General features: G+C 39.2%; 1 protein-coding gene across 3 annotated transcripts in view; it reads right to left on the minus strand.

Annotated features, from left to right (window-relative positions):
* Positions 1 to 24509, minus strand: part of Ros1 (ROS proto-oncogene 1, receptor tyrosine kinase) — a 97999-nt gene that overhangs the window by 64735 nt on the left and 8755 nt on the right. For all 3 annotated transcript variants that reach the window (XM_070015310.1, XM_070015311.1, XM_070015309.1), the window contains exons 4-13: positions 21328 to 21354; positions 18523 to 18583; positions 14701 to 14849; positions 13600 to 13738; positions 8834 to 9035; positions 8111 to 8187; positions 5479 to 5601; positions 4558 to 4742; positions 2839 to 2936; positions 1042 to 1538 (exon numbers count right to left, since the gene is read on the minus strand). In XM_070015310.1, coding sequence (XP_069871411.1) covers positions 1042 to 1538; positions 2839 to 2936; positions 4558 to 4742; positions 5479 to 5601; positions 8111 to 8187; positions 8834 to 9035; positions 13600 to 13738; positions 14701 to 14849; positions 18523 to 18583; positions 21328 to 21354 — 1558 coding nt within the window. The remainder of the gene's footprint in view (positions 1 to 1041; positions 1539 to 2838; positions 2937 to 4557; positions 4743 to 5478; positions 5602 to 8110; positions 8188 to 8833; positions 9036 to 13599; positions 13739 to 14700; positions 14850 to 18522; positions 18584 to 21327; positions 21355 to 24509) is intronic.

Here is a 24509-nt window from a genome sequence, read left to right on the forward strand (position 1 = left end):
AGTTCAAAGCCAGGCTGGGCAGGAAAATGTGAGACTCTTATCTCCAATATATCACCAGCAAACCAGAAGTGGTGCTATGGCTCAAGTGGTAGAGCACTTGCCTTGAGCTAAAGAGCAGAGGGACAGTGCCCAGGCTCAGAGCTTAAGCCCCACAACCAAAAAAAAAAGAAAAGAAAAGAAAGAAAAAGCTTCCTATTCATCCTCAGCCAGTTTTGATATATGCAACAAGCAATAGTAATTACCTTTTATGATATGGTAAATTAAATGCAAGATCTTGCTTTTGTCAGGAATGTACTCTACCACTTAAGCCATGCCACAAACCCATTTGTTTTTATTTTGTTTTTGAGATATAGTCTCACTAGCTTACCCAGGACTAACCTAGAACTCATAATCTTCCTTCTTCCACATCCTAAAGAGTTGAGGTTGCAGGAATGTGCCACCATGCCTGGATAGGAATAATTTAACTTTGTCTTAAAGGCACACATGGTCATTTGTTAAACAGTACTCCCTGATGGACCAAAGTTGGTAAACTACCATACACAAAGAAAAGATGTAACCAGTGATCTCTTTTTTTGAGCATGATAGCCAAGGAACAGAGTGACTAAGTAACTTGTTCAGGGACATTTTGCCTGCAAAACCAGCATGTGAATCCTTGAAGGCTAGTTCTGGAGCACTTCCTCACACACTGACTCTCTAAAAACGTAGAGTCAAGTTCATAGAGCTTCAGGGTATTTCTGAAATGTATGTAAGATCCCAATGCTGGTATGATACCCTCCTTGCTAATACTCACTCTAACTAGAAAGTCAGAGTGTACAGTCCTGATAAATGTCCAACTCTACAAGCTAACTGGGAAGTATAAAGATCCTCCTACCGAAAAGCTAATAAAGGCAAAGCACCTGGATAAACACTCGTTCATATCTAAGTAGCTGCTGCTAGTGGACAACTATATGTGCATTCTAGAAATTGCATCCCAGAGCCAAGCAGCTCCAGCCTCCTCTCCTTCCAGCAGGCCAGCAGCCACCCTGGGCACAGCACACTCACTGGCTCCTATGGCAAGGGCGGGAGGCTTCCATTGAACGAGGGCCTGGTGAGAGCCAAAGAGCACGGACAGCTCCTGTGGGCGGCCTGGCAGCGGGTGTGGCTGGACAGATGAGCTGAAAATGACCAAGTTACCAAACCCAAATTCTTCTATGCGACTGAGGTCACATCCCACAATGAACTCATTAAAAGACTGAGAATCCTGTTGGAACACAGCTTTGCCATCTGTGACAAGGAAGTCATTGTTTTCACAAGCAAAGCTCTTCACAGCAGCGAAGGGGACATGAGGAAGGATGAGATGGGAAGCTGAGCCATCCAGAAATGTGGACATGAAGGCTTGGGCGGTGTTATTGAAGTAAATGATTCTCTTGGACTGTGGCTTTATTGCAAAGTCCTTTAATGTCCAACTCTCCACAATGCGCACCGCGGGAGCAGGCCTGCCAGATGGCGCAGGGAGGTCAACTCTGTAAATGCCGTCTCTCAGGAGATAAAAGACATACCTGATGCAGGAACAAAGAAGCCCGGTGTGATTCAGTGCAAGTGTAGCTGCACAACCTCCTCAGCATTGCTTTCCCTTGCCATGCAACCAGCTCTCTCTCTCCCTCTCCCTCCCTCCTCTCTCTCCCTCCTCCCCCCTTCTCTCTCTCCTTATAAGTCTAGAACTTCCCAGGTACAAAAACATAAGGGTCATAACTGAAGAGATATAGTCTGCTCATTTAAATTATTGATTGGAAAGTTGGAAACTTCCAGCTGTCATGACAATGTTTAGTCACTTAATTATTATCAATAGCTTTTTCTTTTTTTTTTTTTTTGGCTGATCCTGAGGCTGGAACTCAAGGTCTGGGCACTGTCCCAGAGCTTTTTGGCTAAAGGCTAGAGCTCTACCATTTGAGCCACAGCTCCACTTCTGTCTTTTTGGTGTTGAACTCAAAATAATCTCATGGACTTTCCTGCCTGGGCTGGTTTCAAACCATAATCCTCAGATCTCAGCCTTCTGATTTGCTGGAACAATAGATGTGAGCTACTAGCGCCTAGCTACTAATGGCTCTTGAACAAATCATAGAATTTCATAATTGAAAGGATCTTTGAAGATTTCCAAGGAAGGATGAAAGGTGAGCAGATGTAGTCATAATATTCAATATATATAGGTGAAATTGGAACTAGGTAAATTGAGGGGATAGGTGGGGTTGGGAGAGCTGGGAGAGTATAATGAAGGGGGTGACATTGATTATGGTGTATTATACTCACAAACAACATGATGAATTGAAACCCCTTAATAGAACTACTAAGGATAACAAACAACAAACCTAAAAATGTTAAAAGAAAACCATAAAACGGTTCGATATAAAATAGTTCGGTCATGTGTTAGTGGCTCACTTCTGTAAACCTCACTGTTCAGGGGGGTGAGTCCTGAGAATCACAGTTCAAAGCCAGCCAAGGCATGAAAATTCACAAGATTCTTATCTCTAATTAACCACCAAAGTGCTAGAATGCTCTGGCTCAAGTGGTAGAGAGCAAAAACAGCTCAAGGGCAGTGCCTAGGCCCTGAGTTCAAGCCCTGAGACCAGGACTAGAATCCAAAACTGAGCCCTTGCAAAGTATCTTTGTCATATAGTTGTTTTTGCTTTGAAGTAGACTATCCAGTTTGAAAGTAATTTTATCTAGGCTTTATAAGAGACTAAATGCTTTGCCTGGAAATTGAATTCTCCTGAAATTAGATACTGGCACATCTTGTTTTCCAATGTTTCATTAGAAAGCACTTTTCACAAAGAGAGCCCATATTTACTAGGCTATTCTTACCCATTGTAGGAATCTGCTACGACTTTTTGAGGTGCCATAACAGAGGGCAGAGTAATTTCCTCAAAATTTGAGCAGTTTTCTAAATCACAGACACACACCTAGGAAAACAAAAACACATAAATAAGATCAAAGTCCATTCTCTGTTCACCAACACTTTCCTGAGCCTCTGTCCTGTGCATGGAACTGTGATAATCATACTTTTCAGATCAAACAAAAGAAGACAATATTTAAAGTCAGTGAAATCATGGGCTGGGAAGGTGGCTCAGTGGCAAAGTGCTTGCCTTGCATGCATGAGGCCCTGGGTTTGATTCCTCAGCACCACATAAGCAGAAAAAGCCGGAAGTGGCACTGTGGCTCTAGTGGTAGAGCGCTAGCTTTGAGCTGAAGAGCTGAGGGACAGCACCCAGGCCCAGAGTTCAGGCCCCATGACCAAAAAAAAAAAAAAAAAAGTTAGTTAAATCAGTATATACCTACAATCCCAGCAATCAGGGGGCTGGAAGATTCTGAGTTCAAGGCCAGGTGACATAGCAAGACTCTGTCTTAAAAAGGGAAGGAAGAGGATTGGAGCAATAGCTCATATCTATAATTACAGGTACTTGGAAAGCAGAGATTGGGAAGACTGCAATTCTGGACCAGCCTGGGGAGAAAGTAGCAACACCCTCATCTTAACCAATAAACCAGTCATGGTGGCAAACATCTGAGGTCTCAGCTATAGGGAGACATAGATAGAAGGACAATGATCTAAAGCTAGCCTGGGCAAAAAAATGCACAAAAAAATAAGTAAAAGCAAAACAGTGTGGGAATGTGGCTTAGGTAACAGGACACCGCTCTAGCAAGTGCTAGGCCTTAAATTCAAATCCCAGTATCGCAAAAAATAAAAATTACAAAAGTTAAAATGAAGAAGGTTAATATTCTATATTGTAAGCTTATGGGCCTCCAGCTATAGTTACGCCTTTCAAAGACATAGAACATAAAACATATCTCAGGACTGGTTACTAAAGTAACCCTGCTTTTTGAATAATTCAAATCAACTTTTCCTATGACAAGCAATGATAACACAGATGAAGTATCACAAACAGAAACTATGACTGTTTTCACACCTGTGAACTATTTTCATACCTGTGAAAATAGAACAATGATCTTCTTGAAGTTGGTGTGGGAAAGGGGAGAAGTAGAGAGGAGGGAGGGTAGTGGAGGGGATGGATCTAATTAAGGGCCATTGTCAGCACATCTAGACATATCAAAATCAAACTCCCTTATGCAACTAATTATCACAAATAAAAATATAAAACAAAGCCTAGCTACTCAGGAGGCTGAGATCTGAGGATCTTGGCTCAAAGCCAGCCCAGGCAGAAAAGTCTGTAAGACTCTTATCTCCAATTAACAACCAGAAAAATGGAAGTGGAGCTGTAGCTCAAAGTGGTAGCACATTAGCCTTAAGCAAAAGAGTTCAGGGACAGCATCCAGGCCCTGAGCTCAAGCTCCACAACTGACCAAAACAAACAAACAAAGAACAAACAACTGACTATGGGAAGTGAGGATTAGCATCAATAAATGCTTGGCCCCCTGTGGACTCGATCTAGGACTCAGTGCTATTCTACTGGCTAAAGTACTCAGTAGGTATGTATGTATTGAATATGAGAATTGTGTTTAGTTGTTAATATACCAAGACACAATATCAGTAATAGCTAGTTATTCAATTTTAATTCTCAGTCTCACCAGTTCATCCATGATGAAATACATTCTCTGGTAAAGCCAGTCTATGGAGATGGAAGAAATTAATCCTGAACCTCTGTAGAAAATTCTCAGGTCAGACATATCAGACATATTAGCAACCTCCTTCACCCATATGAGAAATCCTTCAGAGAAATAAACAGTTTCCTGCTGGACATTAACTGATATTCCTAGAAGACCACAAAAATACACACATATTATTAAATAAAAACCAATACAGAAGAAAACTTAATATTAAAGAGATTTTATTTATGTAATATTAAATAATGAGATAGAAATAAAGGTGGTTTACAACGCTGGTGCGGGGGAGGGGGAGAGGGGGGAGGGGGGGAAGGAGAAGGATTGGGATTGGGGGGGAGGGGGGAGGCTGGGGAGGGATGTGAAGGGTAAACCAAAGGAGGAGGCTGCAATGCTTGGTAAGAAATGTACGCATTATCCTACCCATGTAATTGTAACCCCTCTGTACAGTATGTTCACAAATAAAATAAAATTAAATTTAAAAAAAAGAAAGAAAGGTGGTATTTTTTGCAGAAAATATTCTTCCAAATTCCCCAAATTCACTTTAAATGGTATTTTGTACAAATGTTCTTAAGAGCATATTCTTTAAATATCAGGAAAAAAAGATTTGGATTTTGTTTTGTAAGGGGTTGGGAGTTGTTGGTGTGTGTGTGTGTGTGTGTGTGTGTGTGTGTGTGTGTGTGTGTGTGTGTTTGTGTGTGTGTGTGTGTGTAGTGGAGATTAAACCCAAGGACTCATACACGCTAAACTATGTTCTAGCACTGAACTACATCCCTTCTCAGATCCAAAACCATTTTTTTAATATCCTTCTACTCTAGAAATATTTCTTGCAGAATTTTTTTCATCTTTCTTTTAACAATAAAGAACATTTTTCTCTATTATACTGACCTGTAATATTATGGTATATAATATCAGACCAAAGGCAGTGTGCTTCATCTACTAAGTGTTTTAAAGATCTCTTCCTTAATGAAGTTTTTCTGGATAAAAAGAGCCATTGCTCCTCTTCTTGAACTGCAAAATGATGTAAGTTATAAACAGGCATATTAAATGCACACTAACACCAAAAATATAACAATTCTTCAAATCAAAGAAAATGGAACTTAAAAGAGACTGCTGAGCAAGTTTTCTCTGAAGATAATAAGACATTTATCTGTTGTACAGTCCACATTAGTAACTATTAATAATAATCCATGATGAAGAGTAAGAAATACAATAGCATTCAAGTAAGACCCATGTGTCCTGCTTTTAAGAACCCCCAAAATAACAATTCTCAGTATCTATGCCCCTGTAGGAGCTCAGTTCATTATCCCTAGCTGTGAGAATTTACTTGGTGGAAAAGGTCCAGACTCTACCAGAGTAGCTTGTTGGACTCTCACATATACACAGACAATGATTGTCTCTGTCTTGCCCTCTATACTTCTTTGAGGCAAGAGGAAAGTCCTTAGGAATGAAATTTAAGGGCTGCAGAAATCTACATGATGTTCTTTTTTTTTTTTTTTTTTTTTGTCGGTCGTGGGGCATGAACTCTGGACCTGGGCGCTGTCCCTCAGCTCTTCAGCTCAAGGCTAGCGTTCTACCACTTGAACCACAGCGCCACTTCCAGTTTTCTGGTGGATAAGAGTCTCATGGACTTTCTTGCCCGGGCTGGCTTTGAACCGTGATCCTCAAATCTCAGCTTCCTGACTCGCTAGGATTACAGGTATGAGCCACCAGTGCCTGGCTTACATAAAGCTCTTTTCAACTGGACTGATGTAGAATCCATAGGTGATAAACACTTTGGGGACAATTGATAATTGATATGCAATAATCACCTAACAATTTTAACACGTCTCTATATTTAACTTGCTCTTTGGACATGCTTCTTGCATAATAAGCATGCCTCTTCTTCCCTGGAGTCTGGGAACAGCCAAAAAAATCTAAAGACTGGTGACAGATGACATTCAATATCCACTGGCAGAGGTGTGGAAAAAGATGGTCAGATCAGCAAATGAAGTTCTGATGAAAATAGAAAACAGACTCCTGGAACTCTGAGTCCTTGAATGGTACTCAACATTCTTTACCAATTAAAAAAAGCTAATTGTCTTAGAAAGCACTTTCATTTCTTCTTTCATGAATACAATAAGCACTCAAACAATCAAGGCAATTTTTAAAATTCTAAAGCTAAATAAAAAAGGAAAGGGGTGATGCTGTTCAAAAAGAAATGTACTCATTACCTGACTTATGTAACTGTCACCCCTCTGTACATCACTTTATAATAAAAATTGAAAAAAGGAAAAAAAAATAAAAGTCATCGACTCCCCCTAAAAAAACTATTTAGAAAAATACCAAAATATAATTTGGCAGATTAAATATAACAAAGTGGCAGTGTATAATATTAAAGTTCATCAGATATAAAGCCATTAAGAAGACTTAAAACATATATGATATGACTTAAATGGAAATTGATCATGTAAATTAAGGGTTAGGACAGGTGATTATATAACTCCTGGGTAACTACAAACCACAGGCCAATGATTTCAACTGAAAACTAGGATTGGTTTGGAGCCACTTTTTTTTTGGTGGTGGTGGGGTCAGTCATGGGGCTTGAACTCTGGACCTGGGAGCTGTCCCTAAGCTCTTCAGCTCAAGTTAGCACTCTACCACTTGAGCCAAGCACCACTTCCAATTTTCTGGTAGTTTATTGGAGATAAGAGTCTGATTTTCCCTCCCTGTGCAGGGTTTGAACCGAGATCCTCAGATCTCAACCTTCTGAGTAGCTAGGATTAGAGGCATGAGCCACCAGCACCCGGCTGGAGCCACTTTTTTAATATCCTTAATTTTTTTCTGTTTTTTTTTTTACATACCTAAATCCTAATGTGAAATTTTTCAATATAATCTTTTATTTATTTACTTATTTATTTTTTGTAGTCCTGGGGTTTGACTCAGGGCCTGAGCACTGTCCCTGAGCTTCTTTTGTTCAAGGTAGCACTCTACCACTTCAGCCACAGTGCCACTTGTGGCTTTTTGTGTTTATGTGGTACTGAGGAAATGAACCTAGGGCTTCATGCATGCTAGGCAAGCCCTCTACCACTAAGCCACATTCCCAGCCCTCCTTTTTATTTTTAAAATATTTATATTTATATTGAAAACTCAAGCAAGGTGCTGGTGGCTCATGCATGTAATCCAACTATTCAGGAGGCTGAGATATGAAGACCATGGTTCAAAGCCAGCTGGGGCAGGAAAATCTGTGAGACTCTTATCTCTAATTAACTACCAAAGAAAAGCTAGAAGTGGAGCTGTGGCTCAAGTGGTAGAGTGCTGGTCTTGTGCAGAAAAGCTCAGCACCCAATCCCTGAGTTCAATCCCAAGACCATCACAGATAAATGCATTGAAAATTTATCAAGTTATTAAAAAATATATCATGCAAATACAGAAAAGAGAGGATCTGAGGTCTACCAGTTGATTGGTGACCACTGAAATCTGACCCTATCCTGGCTATCCTTTGTTCCTGTGTCACAAAAGGAGCAACCCTGAGCAGTACCTGCTGGAGATGAAGTGGTAATATTAGATTCTGCTTCTGGCCCCTCACCAACTCCATTGACTGCTGCAATAGAAAACCTGTTCCAAAAACAATTTGCAGAGATGTGTTTCACATGGCATAGTGTGAACATGAGATACAAACAGATGGAGCAATGACATTTCTATTTAAAGGAAGATGTGGTAATGCATATATCTAGTTACTGAGTGTCACCGCTCAGCACTAAAATGACCATCCATCACATCCTTGTTTACATTCCCCACAGAACAGTTCAGGGTCGCTGAGGTCAAAAAACTGAACTCTGCTATCTGCATGACCCCCATTTCTCCCCTAATTTAGGTGGCCCTTAGTTAATGCCAGAGAAGCTAATGATAATAAAATAATCTCTAGTGGTTAATAAAGATACCGTTAACCAAGTTTTACCACCTTAATTTTTTTTCATGTTGAGTTAAAATAAGAATGGTATTTGTGGTATTTATGACTTCATTAACTCATATTTATAAGGATCCTTGAATATAATAGAAACAGTTGAGAATAATTTTGTTTGGCCATGTGTGATCTAATAAACATAGAAGCTTGAAATAAACTTCAACTTTGACTCAACAGCACAGTCAGTGACATTGATCAAGATATATTTAATCTACCTTTCAGCTACATTTCTTCAACACTTAACTTGCCTTCAGTCATGCTAACTGCAATTCTCTGTGTGCCACTTTAAATTCTTACCTGTATGTGGTGTTTGGGAGAGTAGAATAAAACTGGAAACTAGTTCTCTGTGTCCCTGAGTCTAATTTTTGATTTTTGCTAATCAGCCTTAAATTATAACCCAAAATAGGTCCACCTGGGAATTGAGGTGGAGCCCAACTGACTTCCACAGTGTCAGGACTTGAACTTTCTATGTTGTAAATGAAAGGAGCCGTTTCAGGAACTGGAAGAGACAAGGATGATATAGTGAGCATAAAAATGTACATGTTTTACAATCCAAGAACAGAATAGAAAAAAAGGACCTGATTTTTAAAGAGCTAACTGCAGCAACAATACTTCTATTAATATTTAAAACATATGAAAATACACTGGGGCACAATAAATTATACAGGACTCTAGGCATTTACATACAGTGAGACCAAAACAGAAGTGGAACACAAAAGTGCAATGCTTATGTACATCTGGTCATATAAAATAATATTTATCAAAATGAACTCTAGGAAATGGAAACAAGATAGGTTTTTCTTTGTTGCTGTTTTTCTTTACTTTGCTTTTTGTCTTCTTTGTTTATCTGTCTTTGGAAAGGTAAAGGTTACACAAAAATGGTGGGACAAAGGATGAACAAAAGCAGCAGCGGTACCCACCAGACATCACGTTGAAATGAACTTATACAACGTGTGGATGGGGATGGGAAAAGAGTAAGGGAGGGGGTGACATTATCCAAAAAGAAATGTACTCATTACCTGACTTATGTAACTGTACCACTTTGTACACCTGTCACTTATACCACTTTATAATAACAATAAGGTGGTAAAAATGCATATGCCCAGTCTTAAAATATTCCATTTATGTACTAACATTATCCAAAAGACTTTTTGAAATGTTATTTTCCTCATTTCTAGTTCATGAAATTAATTTCTGAAATGAAATGTTAAGGCAGACAAATAGAATAAATATTCTACACCCAGACTTGTCAGAAATCTCTAGAAACCTAAATGAATTCGATCGTGGGATGGAAGCAGGTAGAGAAGAAGAGAAGCTGAGCAATGAGTCAATAATTAACATGAATTGAGAAAGGCAGGACCTGGGGCCTTTTCACTCACTGTGCAGTGGCCTGACTGGTTGCGGCTGGAGATGTGGGCTCAGATAAGCTGGAATTCGACTAGACAGATCTCCTTCCCTCCTGTTACCACCAGCTCTGATGACCTTTCTTACTAGCCCCACCACTAAAGTCCCTGGGAATCTAGCCTTGACTGAACTTCAGTGGCACTTGACCCTCAGAAAGTTTGAAAGGAGCATGAATTAAATGATGAAGCATTTACTGACTCATTCTATGTGCTACGTGCCACCAAAGTGGCACAGAATAAAAAGGCAAACAAATGATCTAACAGCTGGGCTTCTATGCGGTCGTCTACCTACTTTCCATACCTCAGCCACCTAAAACCATATGCTTGAATTCTCTCTTCATAGAAAAAAGAAAGGCATTCATGTCACTCTGTCCTTGACTAGCCTTTTCTCCTAGTGAATACTTGTGGCAAATGTTCTATATTGCTGCTGGCCATGGAGCTGGCAGAAATAAGACAGTTCAGCCCTCACACTGGATGTCTCAGAAAGGCCTTTTTTGGGGGGGAGGGTCAGTCATGGGGCTTGAACTCTGGGCCTGCACACTGTCCCAAGGCTAGCACTCTACCAATTGAGCCACAGAGCCACTTCCAGCTTTTTCTGCTCATGTGGTGCTGAGGAATCGAACCCAGGTCCTTATGCATGTGATGCAAGCACTCTACCACTGAGCCACATTCCCAGCCCCTCAGAAAGGCCTCCTAATCAGTCTCTCCCTTTTCTCTGATACAGTCTTTCCCAAACTCTCATGTGTGACAAATATAAACATCTTTTCATTACAACTCAGCTCTGTGTACTGAGTCACTTTTGGGAACAGGAGAGGAGAAGCCACATTCCACTGAATTAGAAAGTCATCAAAAACACATTAGAAGCAAGATACTGGAGTCTCATGCCTGTAATCCTAGCTACTCAGGAGGCTGAGATTTGAGGATCATGGTTTGAAATCAACCTGGGCAGGAAAGTCCATGAGACTCTTACTTCCAATTAACCACCAGAAAACCTGAAGTGGCACTATGGCCCAAAGTGGTAGATCACTAGCCTTGAGTGAAAGAGCTCAGCAACAGTGTCCAGGCCCAGAGTTCAAGCCCTACAAGCAAACAAACAAACAAAAACAAAACACTATACACATTAAGATTACACTCAGACAAGATCTGCTCCACTTCAAACAACTTGTCACCTACATGGCAAGATGCAACAATTGTCCAAATGTCTCTAATGTAACTTCTACATTTATATTTTAGATCTCTCTAATCGATCCTAAGTTTGAAATTCATAAATTAACTGTGTCCTTGGCACCTTTGGTTATCTGAAAAGCATCTCAAATTTTACTTGGCTAAAATAGATCTTTTTTAAAAAAATTTCTGCCTAGCAAATTTCTGCCTACATCTCAATAAATGCCAACATTCAGATATTCAGACTGAAAATTTAAGTTATCAAGGTAGATCTTTTATCCTCTTCACCAAATCCATTCTGCAATCCCATTAGCCATGTCCTCAAAATACATATCAAATCTTTATACCTCCTCCACCATGATCATCATAACCAGAGCTACTGCTATCACTTGCTTGGACTCCTAAACTGCCCCCATGTTTGCCTTGGGCCCTGTTCTAGACTATCTGTTCTCTACTCAACAACTACACTAAAATTCAAAATATCTGAGCCACCTTGTTACTTAAGATGTTAGGCCATTGTTGCAGGTATGGCTGGTGAAGATCTTTTCCCAGTCTGTTGGCTGCCTTTTTAGGTTGGTGACCATGTCCCCTGTTGCACAGAAACTTTTTACTTTGATTCAATCACATTTGTCAGGTCTCTCCTATTTGCTGTGCCCCTGGGAGTATCTTCAAAAAGTTTCTGCCTATGGCTGGGAATGTGGCTCAGTGGTAGAGTGCTTGCCTAGCATGCATGAAGCCCCAGGTTCGATTCCTCTATACTACATACACAGAAGCTGGAAGTGGCACTGTGGTTCAAGTGGTAGAGTGCTAGCCTTGAGCAAAAGAAGCTCAAGGACAGTGCCCAGGCCCTGAGTTCAAGCCCCAAGACTGGCAAAAAAAAAAAAAAAAAAAAAAGTTTCTGCCTATGCCAGTAATTTCTAAATAGATAATTTTGTTGATTATGAAAAATAAAAAATAAAGTGAGCCAGACCTTTTCCTGATTATAACTCTCCAAATTCTTGCTGCGATGCCTAGAATAAAATCTTCACCTTGACATCACAAACATTGTGGCTATACATTACGGGGCCTCTGGCTATTGTCATATCTCAACTCCTCCTCTTCAGCTAGCTCACTTCCTTCTTCCTGGAAACCTCCTTCCAAAGATATTTGCATATCATCTTTTCTGAACACAGAGGCCTTTCCCACCAGTCTGCCATATGAGATAGGTCTCCTCCTCAAGCATTCTTTATCACTTTTCCTGCTTAGCACCAACACCTACATGAAATTATACCTCATTGGTTAATGACATCTTTCCTTATTCATCATGCCATATCTCCCCATGAATCTATTGTGTGTCTTACCCAGCCCTAGATTTCCCCATAGAGAAAGGTAACTAGCTACCTATGCTGTCAGTAGCTTTTGCACCATGATTCTCTACTAAGGGAAATGGTAAATCAGATGTCTTAAAAGAAAGGTTAGTTCCCAATCCACAAGAAGCCAGCACTGTCTGATCAGCAGAATTAAGCTTTCTCTTAGCCAGGTGCTGGTGGCTCACACCTGTAATCCTAGCTACTCAGGATCCTGGCTGAGATCTGAGTATCACAGTTCAAAGCCAGCCCAGGTAGGAAAGTCTGTGAGATTTTTATTTCCAATAAACCACCAGAAAACCAGAAGTGGTGCTGTGGCTCAAGTGGTAGAGCGCTCGCCTTGAGCTGAAGAGCTCAGGGAAAACTCTCAGACCCAGAGTTCAAGCCCCACAGCAAACCAAAAAAAAAAAAAAAAAGTAAGCTTTCTCTAAAGAACATTGCTTGTTCTCAAGACAAAAATGGGGATTAGGGAGTTAGCAAATTCATCTCAGTTTTGTTCAAGCTAAGTCATATTATCCAACATAATCTTCATCAGAGATAATGGTGGTAGTCTGCATTTATCTATAGGCTCTCACAATTTTTTCTTTCATTAGTTTTGAACTTGGACTAGTAAAAATGTTATTTATTGGACCTCTCACAACCCCAAACAAATACTTGTACTTAATCTTTGGCCTGCCTATCTTCCCTCAAAATAAAGCTCCGAGAATGTCAGGAATTTAGTTTCTAGAACAATATCTGGTCTACAATAGCTGCTTAAGAAATACTTGTAGATTAAGTGAGGAAAATAACCAAGTTGCCAAGAAAAAGGTAAGAAAGGAGCCAAATATTTTCACAGATTTCATTGCTACACAGCCAAAGAAGTTCATAGCCTGGGTAAGAAAAAGTCTAAAATTTGCCTCAACAAATGAATATAAAATCATCCATTATCACCTCTTGGCACCACGCACCTGAGTCACTACAATGGCCTCCTCCCAGATTTCCCTGTTTCTGCCCACACCCCAGAGTTCGTTCTCTATACAGCAGCCAGAATGACCCTGTAACTTACCAAGAGGCTCACAGCAGATTTATTTCCTTATTTAAAACAAGAACAAACTAAACCAGAGCTGAGACATAATGTTCTTATTTCATAAACAATGTATGCATGCCATACCTCCATAGGGATGAGTCCTGTAGCTGGGACTTGGGGGAGAATAAAGCTGAAGCTGGGCTGTGAAGATCCAAACCACTCGGAAAATGTACTCAGTGAAGGGATGTAGGGATTCCACCATGTATGAGAGCTTGGACACAGTCTAGATCCATGAGAAATTAATTATCAGCTTTTACTGAATCACTCCAACTCATTGGAACAGAAGAGCACAGATTAAGTTGCAAAAGATGGGTGGACTTTTGAAGATTGAGCCACCAAGATCTCACCACACAAGGTAATACAGAACTATCCAGAAATCAGTCTGCAGAACTCACCCAGAAATTCTCCTTCCTCAAATTAGTGAAATTAAGGATTCAATTATTTGGCACTTAAAATTTGACACACTAATATACTTGGTGTCTTAGAACTATTTTAAATTCTAATCTTGCTCATATTTTCCTAAAACTGGTAATCTGGAAAAACTACCTTAACACAGTACTTCTAAACTAGAATAAAACCCTGTGAGAATCTTCTTCCTGCCCTCCATCCACATAAAGTCACTATGGGAAGGGGGACAGGTAATGGTGAATGAGATGAATGATCATGTGATTTTGTACTGAAAGAATTGAGGTGCGGCTAATAATATATTTTCCCAATAATATTTGACAATTGACTACAGCTAATTGAAACTTCAGAAATCTAAATCTTCTATAAGGGAGGACACTGCTGTTATATGTAATATAAATAATTCAGTCTTTGTTAAAATAGAAAGGCAACTTTGTTAGCCGGACACTGGTGGCTCATGCCTATACTCCTAGCTACTCAGGAGGCTGAGATCTGAAGATCACAGTTCAAAGCTAGCCTTGGCAGGAAAGTCTGTGAGACTCTTAGCTCCAATTAATCACCAAAAACCAGAAGTGGTGCTGTGGCTCAAGTGGAAGAGAGCTCGCCTTGAGCTGAAGAGCTCAGGGACAATGCTCGGGCCCAGAGTTCAGGCCCCATGACAAAAGAAAGGAAGGAAGGAAGGAAGGAAGGAAGGAAGGAAGGAAGGAAGGAAGGAAGGAAGGAAGGAAGGAAGGAAGGAAGGAAGGAAGGAAGGAAGGAAAAGCAGGCAACTTTGCATACCTCTGTGTAAGTCCAGCTGCCTGGAAGTTGTGCATATTTCCACTGAATGATATATTTTACTCCAGAGATGTTAGCAGGTTTCCATCGCAGTGCCACACTATGGCTTCCAATGGAAGATGCAAACGGGGCTGAAGGAAGTTCTGTGCCTTCTGGAGAGGAAACAATATCTCACTTACCACACACTCCTGTTGAACAGAACAGGATGGAGTGTGCCCTCTTGCCCCAGCCCTGTACATTCATTCTCCTACTGTAGTAACCCACCTGCATAGTAAACAGAAGCACATATTAGAGGCAGACTTTTTCTTTTCTTTTTATAGGCAGGTAGTGTGGAAGGTGCTGAGACCGTTCGGTTTTATCTTAGGGCACCACTTTCTCTTTTTTTTTTTGGTCGGTCATAGGGCTTGAACTCTGGGCCTGACCTATACCACTTGGTGCTACAGCACCACTTTTGGTTTTCTGGTGGTTTATTGGAGATAAGAGTTTCACAGACTTTCCTGCCCCGGCTGGCTTTGAATGGTGATCCTCAGATCTCAGCCAGAATCCTGAGTAGCTAGTATTACAGGCGTGAGTCACCAGCGCCTGGCTGACAGGGCATCACTTTTTTACATGCAAGGGAAGCAGGTGCCAAAAGCATGTCTGTGGCATAGAAGAACCATCCATCATCCCAAAAGTATTTTTGAAATTTTATACTATAATTCTACTATCACTGCTCTTCTTTTCAACAATTTATTTGGTATATGTACAAAACTACTGCGTTATCAAATTACTGCGTTATCAAATTCAGTACATCTACAATGACAGCTGAAGAAAGCTGAGGCTTAGAGTGACTGCAATAATTATTGTAGCACTGCAATTATCCTGAAAATGTCTTCAAATTCCAAACATCAAAAGCCAAAGAAACACCATTATTGTCTTCATGCAAAAGACTCTGTACTCTGCTCTTTTGTATTACAAAATATGTCATGACTTCTAAACGTTAGAGACATGATAATTTGTGGTATATGTTTATTGGGTGCTATTTGCTGGATACAGTATTAATTAAATACACTGGAATAAAGTTTATCTTATTTCAGCTTTTCTATTTTTCCAAAGATGTGATTAATGTAATTCTTACTTTTTTTTTTAGATTTAACAGGAAAAAAATACTATACAGATTGAGAAAAATGTGGTTGATTTGTTAGGGAGATTGAAATGAATGGTGAAATACAAATCCCTAGGAATTCATTCTTTTACATGAAAATGAATGCAATTCTCATCATTACATATAGTGAATTAAAGTCTATACTCTAAAATCCAGGAAAACTAAAGTCATTGTTATCTGAGAGCTCAACCTGCCAAAAAAAAAGCCTGACACAATCCTTCTCCTTTGAGTTCTGTATTAGCAGTTCATTTGGGGCCCTGACCACTATATAAAACAAAGCACCTCTACTTTTTTCCATTTTTTATGATGCATGCTACAGACCCCTGGAAGAGAGGTTCAATATAAGGTTGACAACAGATAAGGAAAGAAACTTGTAGGCATTAGCCATGAGACACATTGAAGGCAGAATAGAAAACCAGTTTTATAAGCATAAGTAAATGTAAATTTCATAGCTGAACATAGATACATTTCAAAGCTATGGTGATACATATGGAAAATCAGAGATAAAAGTATATTTATTCTAAAATAAGATAGTCAAATGGAATGAGTTGAAAGGGACAAGGTACTTTTGGGGCATGGCAGCATGTTTATGGAAAGGTTCTGTAGCCAGGTGCTTGTGGCTCAGGAAACTACTCAGGAAAATGAAATGTGAGGATTTGGTTTCAAAGTCAACTAAGACAGTAAAGTCCATGAGACTCTTATCTCCAGTCAACCACTGAAAACCTGAAAGAAGAGCAGTGGCTCAAGTGGCAAAGCATTAGCCTTGAGGGGAAAAGAAAAAAAAAGCTCAGGGACAGCACATAGGCCCTGAGTTCAAGCCCCAGAACAAGAGCATACACACACAAAGAAAGGTTCTGCAGTCAAACAGCTGGGTGGCAATAGCAGCTGAATCTCTTATCATCTATCGGACCCCAAGAAAACATGTAAACTTTATGCTTCAATTTTTTAAATTTATTTTTATTGCAAAGGTGATGTACTGAGGGGTTACAGTTACATAGGTCAAGTAATGAGTACATTACTTTTTGAACAGTGTCATTACTTCCCTCTTTTCTCCCAATTCAATTTTCTTCTCTGTTGAATAGGATTTATATCTCTGAAGATAAAAGCTGCTTCTTATAAATTAATGGGAACAGTATCTGACAAAAATTCCTAATAAAAATATCTCTTGTTATTTTAGTATGTTATTGGCTATTATCATTTCTTACCATGTGGAAAAGGACATGAACAATCTAAAATCTAATATGTAATAAGACAACAGAGCCATAAGTAAGTGGGTGAGGTAACAGATGCATTAGTGACAAATGAAGTCTTAGCTCGTGTGCAAAATGATTCATTATAAAAACCTAAAGACCCATTGCAACAATGAGAAGTACAAGTTGTCATGTCGAAAACGAACTTTACAACTTTGGGGGGGGGGGGGGATTGGGTGGGGGGGGAGGCTGGGAAGGGATGTGAAGGGTAAACAAAAGAGGAGGCTGCAATGCTTGATAAGAAATGTACTCATTATCTTGCCCATGTAATTGTAACCCCTCTGTACAGTATGTTCACAATAAAAAAAAAACTAAAAAAATAAATAAAAATAAAAAAATAAAAACCTAAAGATAAGGTGACATTGTCCAAAAAGAAATGTACTCTTAGCTGGGCGCCAGGTGCTCATGCATGTAATTCTAGCTACTCAGGAGGCTGAGATCTGAGAATCACAGTTCAAAGGCAGCCCAAGCAGGAAAGGCTGTGAGACTCTTATCTCCAATAAACCACTCAGAAAATCAGAAGTGGCTCTGTGCTCAAGTGGTAGAGCGCTTGCCTTGAGCTGAAAAACTGAGAGACAGCACCCAGGCCCATGACTGACAAAAAATAAAAAGAAATCTACTCTTTACCTGACCTATGTAACTCTAATACCCCTGTACACCACCTTTATAATGACAATAAAGATTTTAAACCCTAAAGATAGGGTCTGTATGCTCCAATGTGCTGGTCCTAGAGTTTGAACTCAATGAACTTTTATGCTCAAGGCTAGTACTCTACCACTTGAAACACAGCACCACTTCCAACTTTTTTGTAGTCAATTGGGTATAAGGCTCATGGACTTTCATGACCAAGCTGGTTTCAAACCATGATCTTCATATCTCAGCCTCCTGAGTAGCTAGGATTACAGGCATGAGCCATTTGCATCTGTCTCCAATGCTTTCATATCTAGACTTAGCACATCTCATTTGCTAGTGGTACATAGACATTATTCCATAGCTGATGAGAAATTAAAATAAAGCATTGATTATACTCATACTCTAAAAGAATTATATAAACAAGTCATTAAAACAATTTTACACTATCCACCTAATATTGCATAGTTACTGGGAAGGGTTGTTGATTTTTCTTTGTCAGTCACAGGGCTTGAACTTAGGGCCTGGGCACTGTCCCTTAGTACTTTCAGTCAAGGCTAGCACCCTATCACTTTGAGCTACAACTTTACTTCCAGCTTATCTCTAATTGTCTCAGGGACTTTCCTGCATGGGCTGGCTTCAAACTGTGATCCTCAGATCTCAGCCTCCTGAGTATCTATGATAACAGGCATGAGCCGCTGGTGCTCAGCTCTCTATTAATTTTTTTTTTATTCTACTGAAATGTAGAAGCCAGAATATTTGAAGAGGAGGCTTCATTACTGGTTGAGTGTGTTTCCTTACCTAGTACTTGATCTTCGTGGGCACCTTCTGCAATGCTACAGCCAACATCACATGACTCTCGCTATGAAAGAAAAGACAGCATGTGAGTCAACGTAGCCTTAGTGCTAACATTGCTGATAGGCTTCCAACTACAATTTGACATTTGAACGTCTCTTATGCACGTGTATCTTCATATCTAAACATCAATTTTAAAACTTAAGAGTTCCTACTTGTTAATGGGATTTGAAAAAGTATTTCCCTATTTTTGACCATGTTTCACAGTTGTTTTTTTTAAAAAAGGTAGAAGGAAGGAAGGAAAGAAGATAGGAAAACAAGGAAGGAAGGAAAAAAAGACTTGAAGCAAAAGCACACATTGTAAACTATGATCAACTTCCCTGCTTTCCTTCAATTTATAATTGCAATAACTTGGAAAACACACTATGTATGTATTCTCTTAAAACAAAGGGTATAGCTGGCAAATACAAACTTCGATGTTTGTGCACTAAAAAGAAATGGAGCCTGATAAGCTCAGGTTTGCTTAGTTGAGGATTAATTGAAATACATTCATTTAGCCTCAGGATTTTTTAACTGAAAGGTTTAATGTACTTTTCACACTCTCTTTGGACATTTTAGTAAACACATATTTAACACATCTATTAACTGCAAATGGAAGCAAACCAAGTGGTAATTAGAAAGTACGATATAACATGATTTCCCCCCTCTGGAAAGAAAACTGAGAAAGGAAAAAGGAGACACACTGGGAAATACAGATTGTTTGCAAATGTAGCTAGTTCAGACAAATGGAGGAAATTGTGGCTGCTTTTCCTGGATTTTTTTCAGGGAAAACACAGTAAAATTTCCATATCTGGACACTTAAATATTATCTCAAGTGGAGGTAAAGGTAGCAATGAGGCTGCCTCACAGCTCTGCTCACCTGACTTCACATGAGGTTACCCAGTATTTCTCAAATTTGAGTTGCCTGGACAGAATTTCAAAGTGGTTAGATCTTAAAAAAGAATAGAATTGGAGCCAGAAGCCCCTGGAAGGGACATTTGTGCAGCGCCTTCCAGATGCTGAGCTGCATTCCCCTGCCCAGGGGCTTTTCCAGCCTATGCTTCTGTATCCATCCTCATTCATTTCCCCACAGGAATTACACTCTGTGTGTTATCCCTGCTCTACCCTGGGTTTCCTAGACTGGCATAGATGCTGACAGCCTTTTTTTCCTAGTGTGCATGACACAGAAGACATATCTATCACTTTCCATATAAATTATATTATTTTTTTCCTAAAGATCATCCATTCATTCATTTAATCCATCACTAATATTTATTAAGTACTTTAAGGTGCCAAGCAGTATACCACCAGAGATAAAGAAAAAATAGTTATCTCAACCAGAAGAGATGCTTAATTGCCTATTGGCATAAGGGATGTGTTTTCCCCTCGGTTTGAATCTCTCCACTCTGCAGAGGAAGTTGCTCTGACTGTTGAAAATATTCCAATGCAATAATTTTGTTCTCTATGAAGTGGAAATTCTTCTTCTTTAGTAATGGATGCTATTTATATTCTGTCCCATGCAGAATAAGATAGTTCTGTGTTTTTATTTCAGGGGCATTTAAACAGAACTGAAGTGTTACAGTGAGAAATAATACGGCTTCTTCGTATCAACTACTATCAAATAAACTTAATTCTGAGGAGATGAAATCCAGGACAGATCATTTTAGTGATAATGACTGAGTAGAAAAAGATCAAAGACTCCAAGGCTTTTCTTTTCTTCCCTTTTGTGGGGGGAGGAAGGAGGATCCAAGATCAGAACTCGAATTCAGTACCTGCTGCTTTTGCTCATTGCCTAGCACTCTACCAACTGAGCCACACCTACAACCTCCCCTCTACACAAGGCCTTTCTGAAGAGGAGAAATTTAAGTGTAGGAAAAGAGGGCAGAGAGGACCTTGGAGGAGAGCCAGCGCTATCAGAAAGTCACTTAGTATCAAACCAGCCAGGGGGAGTGAGCAGGGACCTGTGTTTCAAAATGTATTTTGTTGAATAATGAAGAAATTGAGTTAAAGAGTTCTCTTAACACAGTAGATTTCATGATAGAAAACTCTTGGTTTGGGAAAAGAAAACTCAGATTAGAGTAATACACAGTCAATCTATGCAGCAGCAGGGTTTACATAGGTAGATTCAACCAATTGATGGTCAAAAGTAGTTTTAATTGTATCTTGATTAAACATGTACACATACTTTTTTCTTTTCTGTATGCTTCCAAAACAATACAGTATTCATATTGTATTAGATTAGAAGTAATCTAGAGATGACCTACAGTGAGTTGTACTCAGGTTCATTCTAATTACTGCACTTTTTATATAAGGGTCTTGAATATCCAATGATTTTGGTATCCACAGAGGTTCCTAGAGCTAAAGAATGAATGTATATTTCTATATGTAAATATGTGCATACACATGCATGTCCCGATATATTTTTATATTTATTCATTATATATTTATACCTATTTAATGTACAAAGTTATATAAAACAACAAATATTTGTACCTACAATGGATGATGCAGTTTTTATGCCCAAAGTAGTATAACATTACCTAGGGAAGGCCTTTGTGTACTTAGATTGACTTCCATTTCTTCATTTTTAATTTTTTCTTTGCGTTTTTCTTTTGTCTGACACCGAGTCCAACTCAGTATGTGATGTTTTTGCTCATTGGTTAGTGCTCTATCAAGTTAAGTCACACCTTCAATCCTTCTTAACTTAATAATTTTTTAAGGATTACAGGCAAATACATTGGTTTTGATAACATCTTTTTTGTATCAACTCACCTCGCAAATGGCAACATAGGTATCATTCTGCATAGAAAAAAGAAAGTAAAACTTACTTAAAATTCTGAATGTTATACTTTTAATGATACTTAGCTGTACATTTCCTCCAAATTAACTTCTTTCCCCACCATTGAGTTTTACAAAAAAAAAAAAAAAAGCTAGCAACAACAATTAAAAAGGAACTCAGAGTTGTATAGACCTGTGTTCAGGCTTTTGTACAAATAACTCTAAAAATTGTTGTTTACGTCACTGAAAAAAAGTCTATTAGAAATTATATTTTATTGTGAAAATACCGTACAGAGGGGTTACAATTATACAGGCAAGGTAATGAGTACATTTCTTATAAAACATTGTTGCCTCCTCCTTTGTTTCCCCTTCCCATCCCTTCCCATCTTCTCCACCCCCCCCCCACCCCCCCCACCCCACTTCCCCCTTCTACTAGAAATTTTGTGTTTGGTTTTGTTTTTTGTTGGCCATGGAGTCTGGGTTCTGTCCTTGAGATTTTTGCTCTAGGCTAGTGCTCTACTACCTTGAGCCCCAGTGCTATTTCTGGTGTTCTGGTGCTTAATTGGAGATAAAAGTCTCACAGACTTTCCTGCCCATGCTGACTTTGAACCACATCCTCAGATCTCAACCTCCTGAGTAGCTAGGATTACAGGTATGAGTCACCACCTCCTAGCTATACTAGAAATTTTTGATCAGCTAAGGAAGAGTTATCTGTAACAGACCAGACTAAGGAATGGACTTAGAAGAGACTAATTGAAATGAAAACCATTAGTAGCTCTGTCTAGTAAAATCCAGCAGGCTCCTCTGCCCAGATTATTTGTCTGTCATTCACATTTCTTCCTGTATTGTTGCTTAGCAACAAATGGTATTCTGCACTCTACACTCTGCACTCAGAGATATGTGTGCCCCACTCTGTGGTCAGTACAGGAGATATAGTCTGAAAAAAGACTGGAGAGACAAATAACTAGACAAATAACTAATTAAGTGGCAGTTTGTGACAATTATATAGTAGATAGTAAGTCCAGCATCAATTTGTGAGCATAAGTAACTCCTCTTACACATGTTCCTAAAAAACACATTAGATGAGAAAAACTATGAAGACTCTGTCCAGGAGGGTTAAATATCCTTATTTAAAGTTCACTATCATAATTTGACTCATAATTAGGAAGCATCTTAGGATTACTATGATTCAAGTCTCCGTAACCTCCAATGAACAAGCTAAACAAAAGAACTCACTTTTTTAATCTATCCTTAATTGAAACAGAGCACATATAAACATAGCAGATATACGGAAGTGCACATATCATATTAATTCAGATGTCAAATTTTCATATAACGGTCCTAGTCAACAGAACTTTCCAGCCTCCCTTTTCCCCACTTCCTTATTATTTTCACTCCATCTTGTCCCAAGTGACCATATCCTGAGCCGCATAGCACACACAGTCTGGTTGTATTGGTTTTTTTCTATCTGTGAACCATATGTAAGTGCACTCACTGTGTGCTCTTTGTGAATTTCATTTATTTTGATTTTTTTTTATTTTTGGCAATAGTAGGGTTTGAACACCATTCCCTTGCTAGGCAGGTGTTCTATCACGTTAGCCATACCTTCAACCCTCATCCTTCTCTATAAGAAAGACATTTTTAAAAAATAAGTGCAAAAACTCTTATGTTCTAATTCTTTCAATCCTTTTTGCTTTTGCCAAAATAAATCACATCTCATACATGTGATGAAATATTTAGAGGAACCCACTTTCATATTATAAAATTTTCATCCATTAGGTCAAAATACTTATAATATTTCCAGCATTATCCTTAGGAATGAGGTTCCATTATTATACTAAGTTACTATTTTTTGTTTGGTTGGTTTTTTTGGGTCCAGTCGTGGGGCCTGAACTCTGGGCCTGGGTGCTGTCCCTCAGCTCTTCAGCTCAAGGCTAGTGCTCTACCACTTGAGCCACAGCACCACTTCCAGCTTTTTTTTTTTGCTTATGTGGTGCTAGGGAATCGAACCCAGGGCCTCAGGCATGCAAGGCAAGTGCTCTACCACTGAGCCACCTTCCCAGCCCCTAAGTTACTATTGAGGAAAGCAATAAAAGCAGTGAGTAGGAAAAAAAAAGCAATGAGTGATATGCCGTAACTATGTTACACATTAAGCGGCCAAGCCAGACTAAATTAAAAATGAGAAATAGAGTATCTGGAATGCATAATGCATATTTTACATGATGTAGAGAAAACCAGGTGTTTATGATCTCAGGGTTATATTATTACCATGTTCCCCACAAAGAAACATTGAACATGAACATAACCTGCAGCTTCCTTCCCAAATTTTGGTCTAAGGATCACCAGCATCTCTCTCATCACTGGGAGCTTACTATATGCACAGAATCTCAAGACCCATCCAGGCCTACTGGTCAAAATCTGCATTTTAACAAGACCCTAGATAATCATACATAAAAACATGAGAAGTGCAGAACTAGGAAACTTAAGAAAGCGTCTAATAAGTTCTACTACAAAAACTTTATAGTTGGGGCTGGGAATATGGCCCAATGGTAGAGTGCTTGCCTAGCATGCCTGAAAGCCCTGGGTTCCATTCCTCAGTACCACATAAACAGAAAAGGCTGGAAGTGGCACTGTGGCTCAAGTGGTAGAGTGCTAGCCTTGAGCAAATGAAGCTCAGGAACAGTGCCAGGCCCTGAGCTCAAGCCCTATAGCTATCAAAAATAATAACTTTATACTTTGGGAATAATTTGGGCATCTTCAGCTTGCTTAAACATTTCTTTGCCTCTTAATGTGTTAATAATGTTAATCTCAAGTGGTTGTCCATTGATTGTTAATAAACGTGTTCTAGCTTATTGTTTACAACTACAAAAAAAGTAATGCTGTTCTTTTTTCTCATTATTATATATCACTCAGGCTGCTTGGTTTTCAAGTTGAGAATTAATAGAAATGAAAATAGGAATCAGCTTAGACAAATTTTCTCTGGATGGAAATATCAATATGAAAATTAAAACAAGCTGGGAGCCAGTGGCTCACACCTGTAATCCTAGCAACTCAGGAAGCTGAGATCTGAAGATCACGGTTCAAAGCTAGCCCAAGTAGGAAAGTCTGTGAGACTCTTATCTCCAATTAACCACCAGAAAACTGGAAGTGGTTCAAATTGTATAGTGCTAGCCTTG

Source organism: Dipodomys merriami, unplaced genomic scaffold (assembly GCF_024711535.1).
Source record: "Dipodomys merriami isolate MVZ:Mamm:240054 unplaced genomic scaffold, mDipMer1.0.p SCAF_112, whole genome shotgun sequence".
In the NCBI taxonomy this organism is placed as follows: domain Eukaryota; kingdom Metazoa; phylum Chordata; class Mammalia; order Rodentia; family Heteromyidae; genus Dipodomys; species Dipodomys merriami.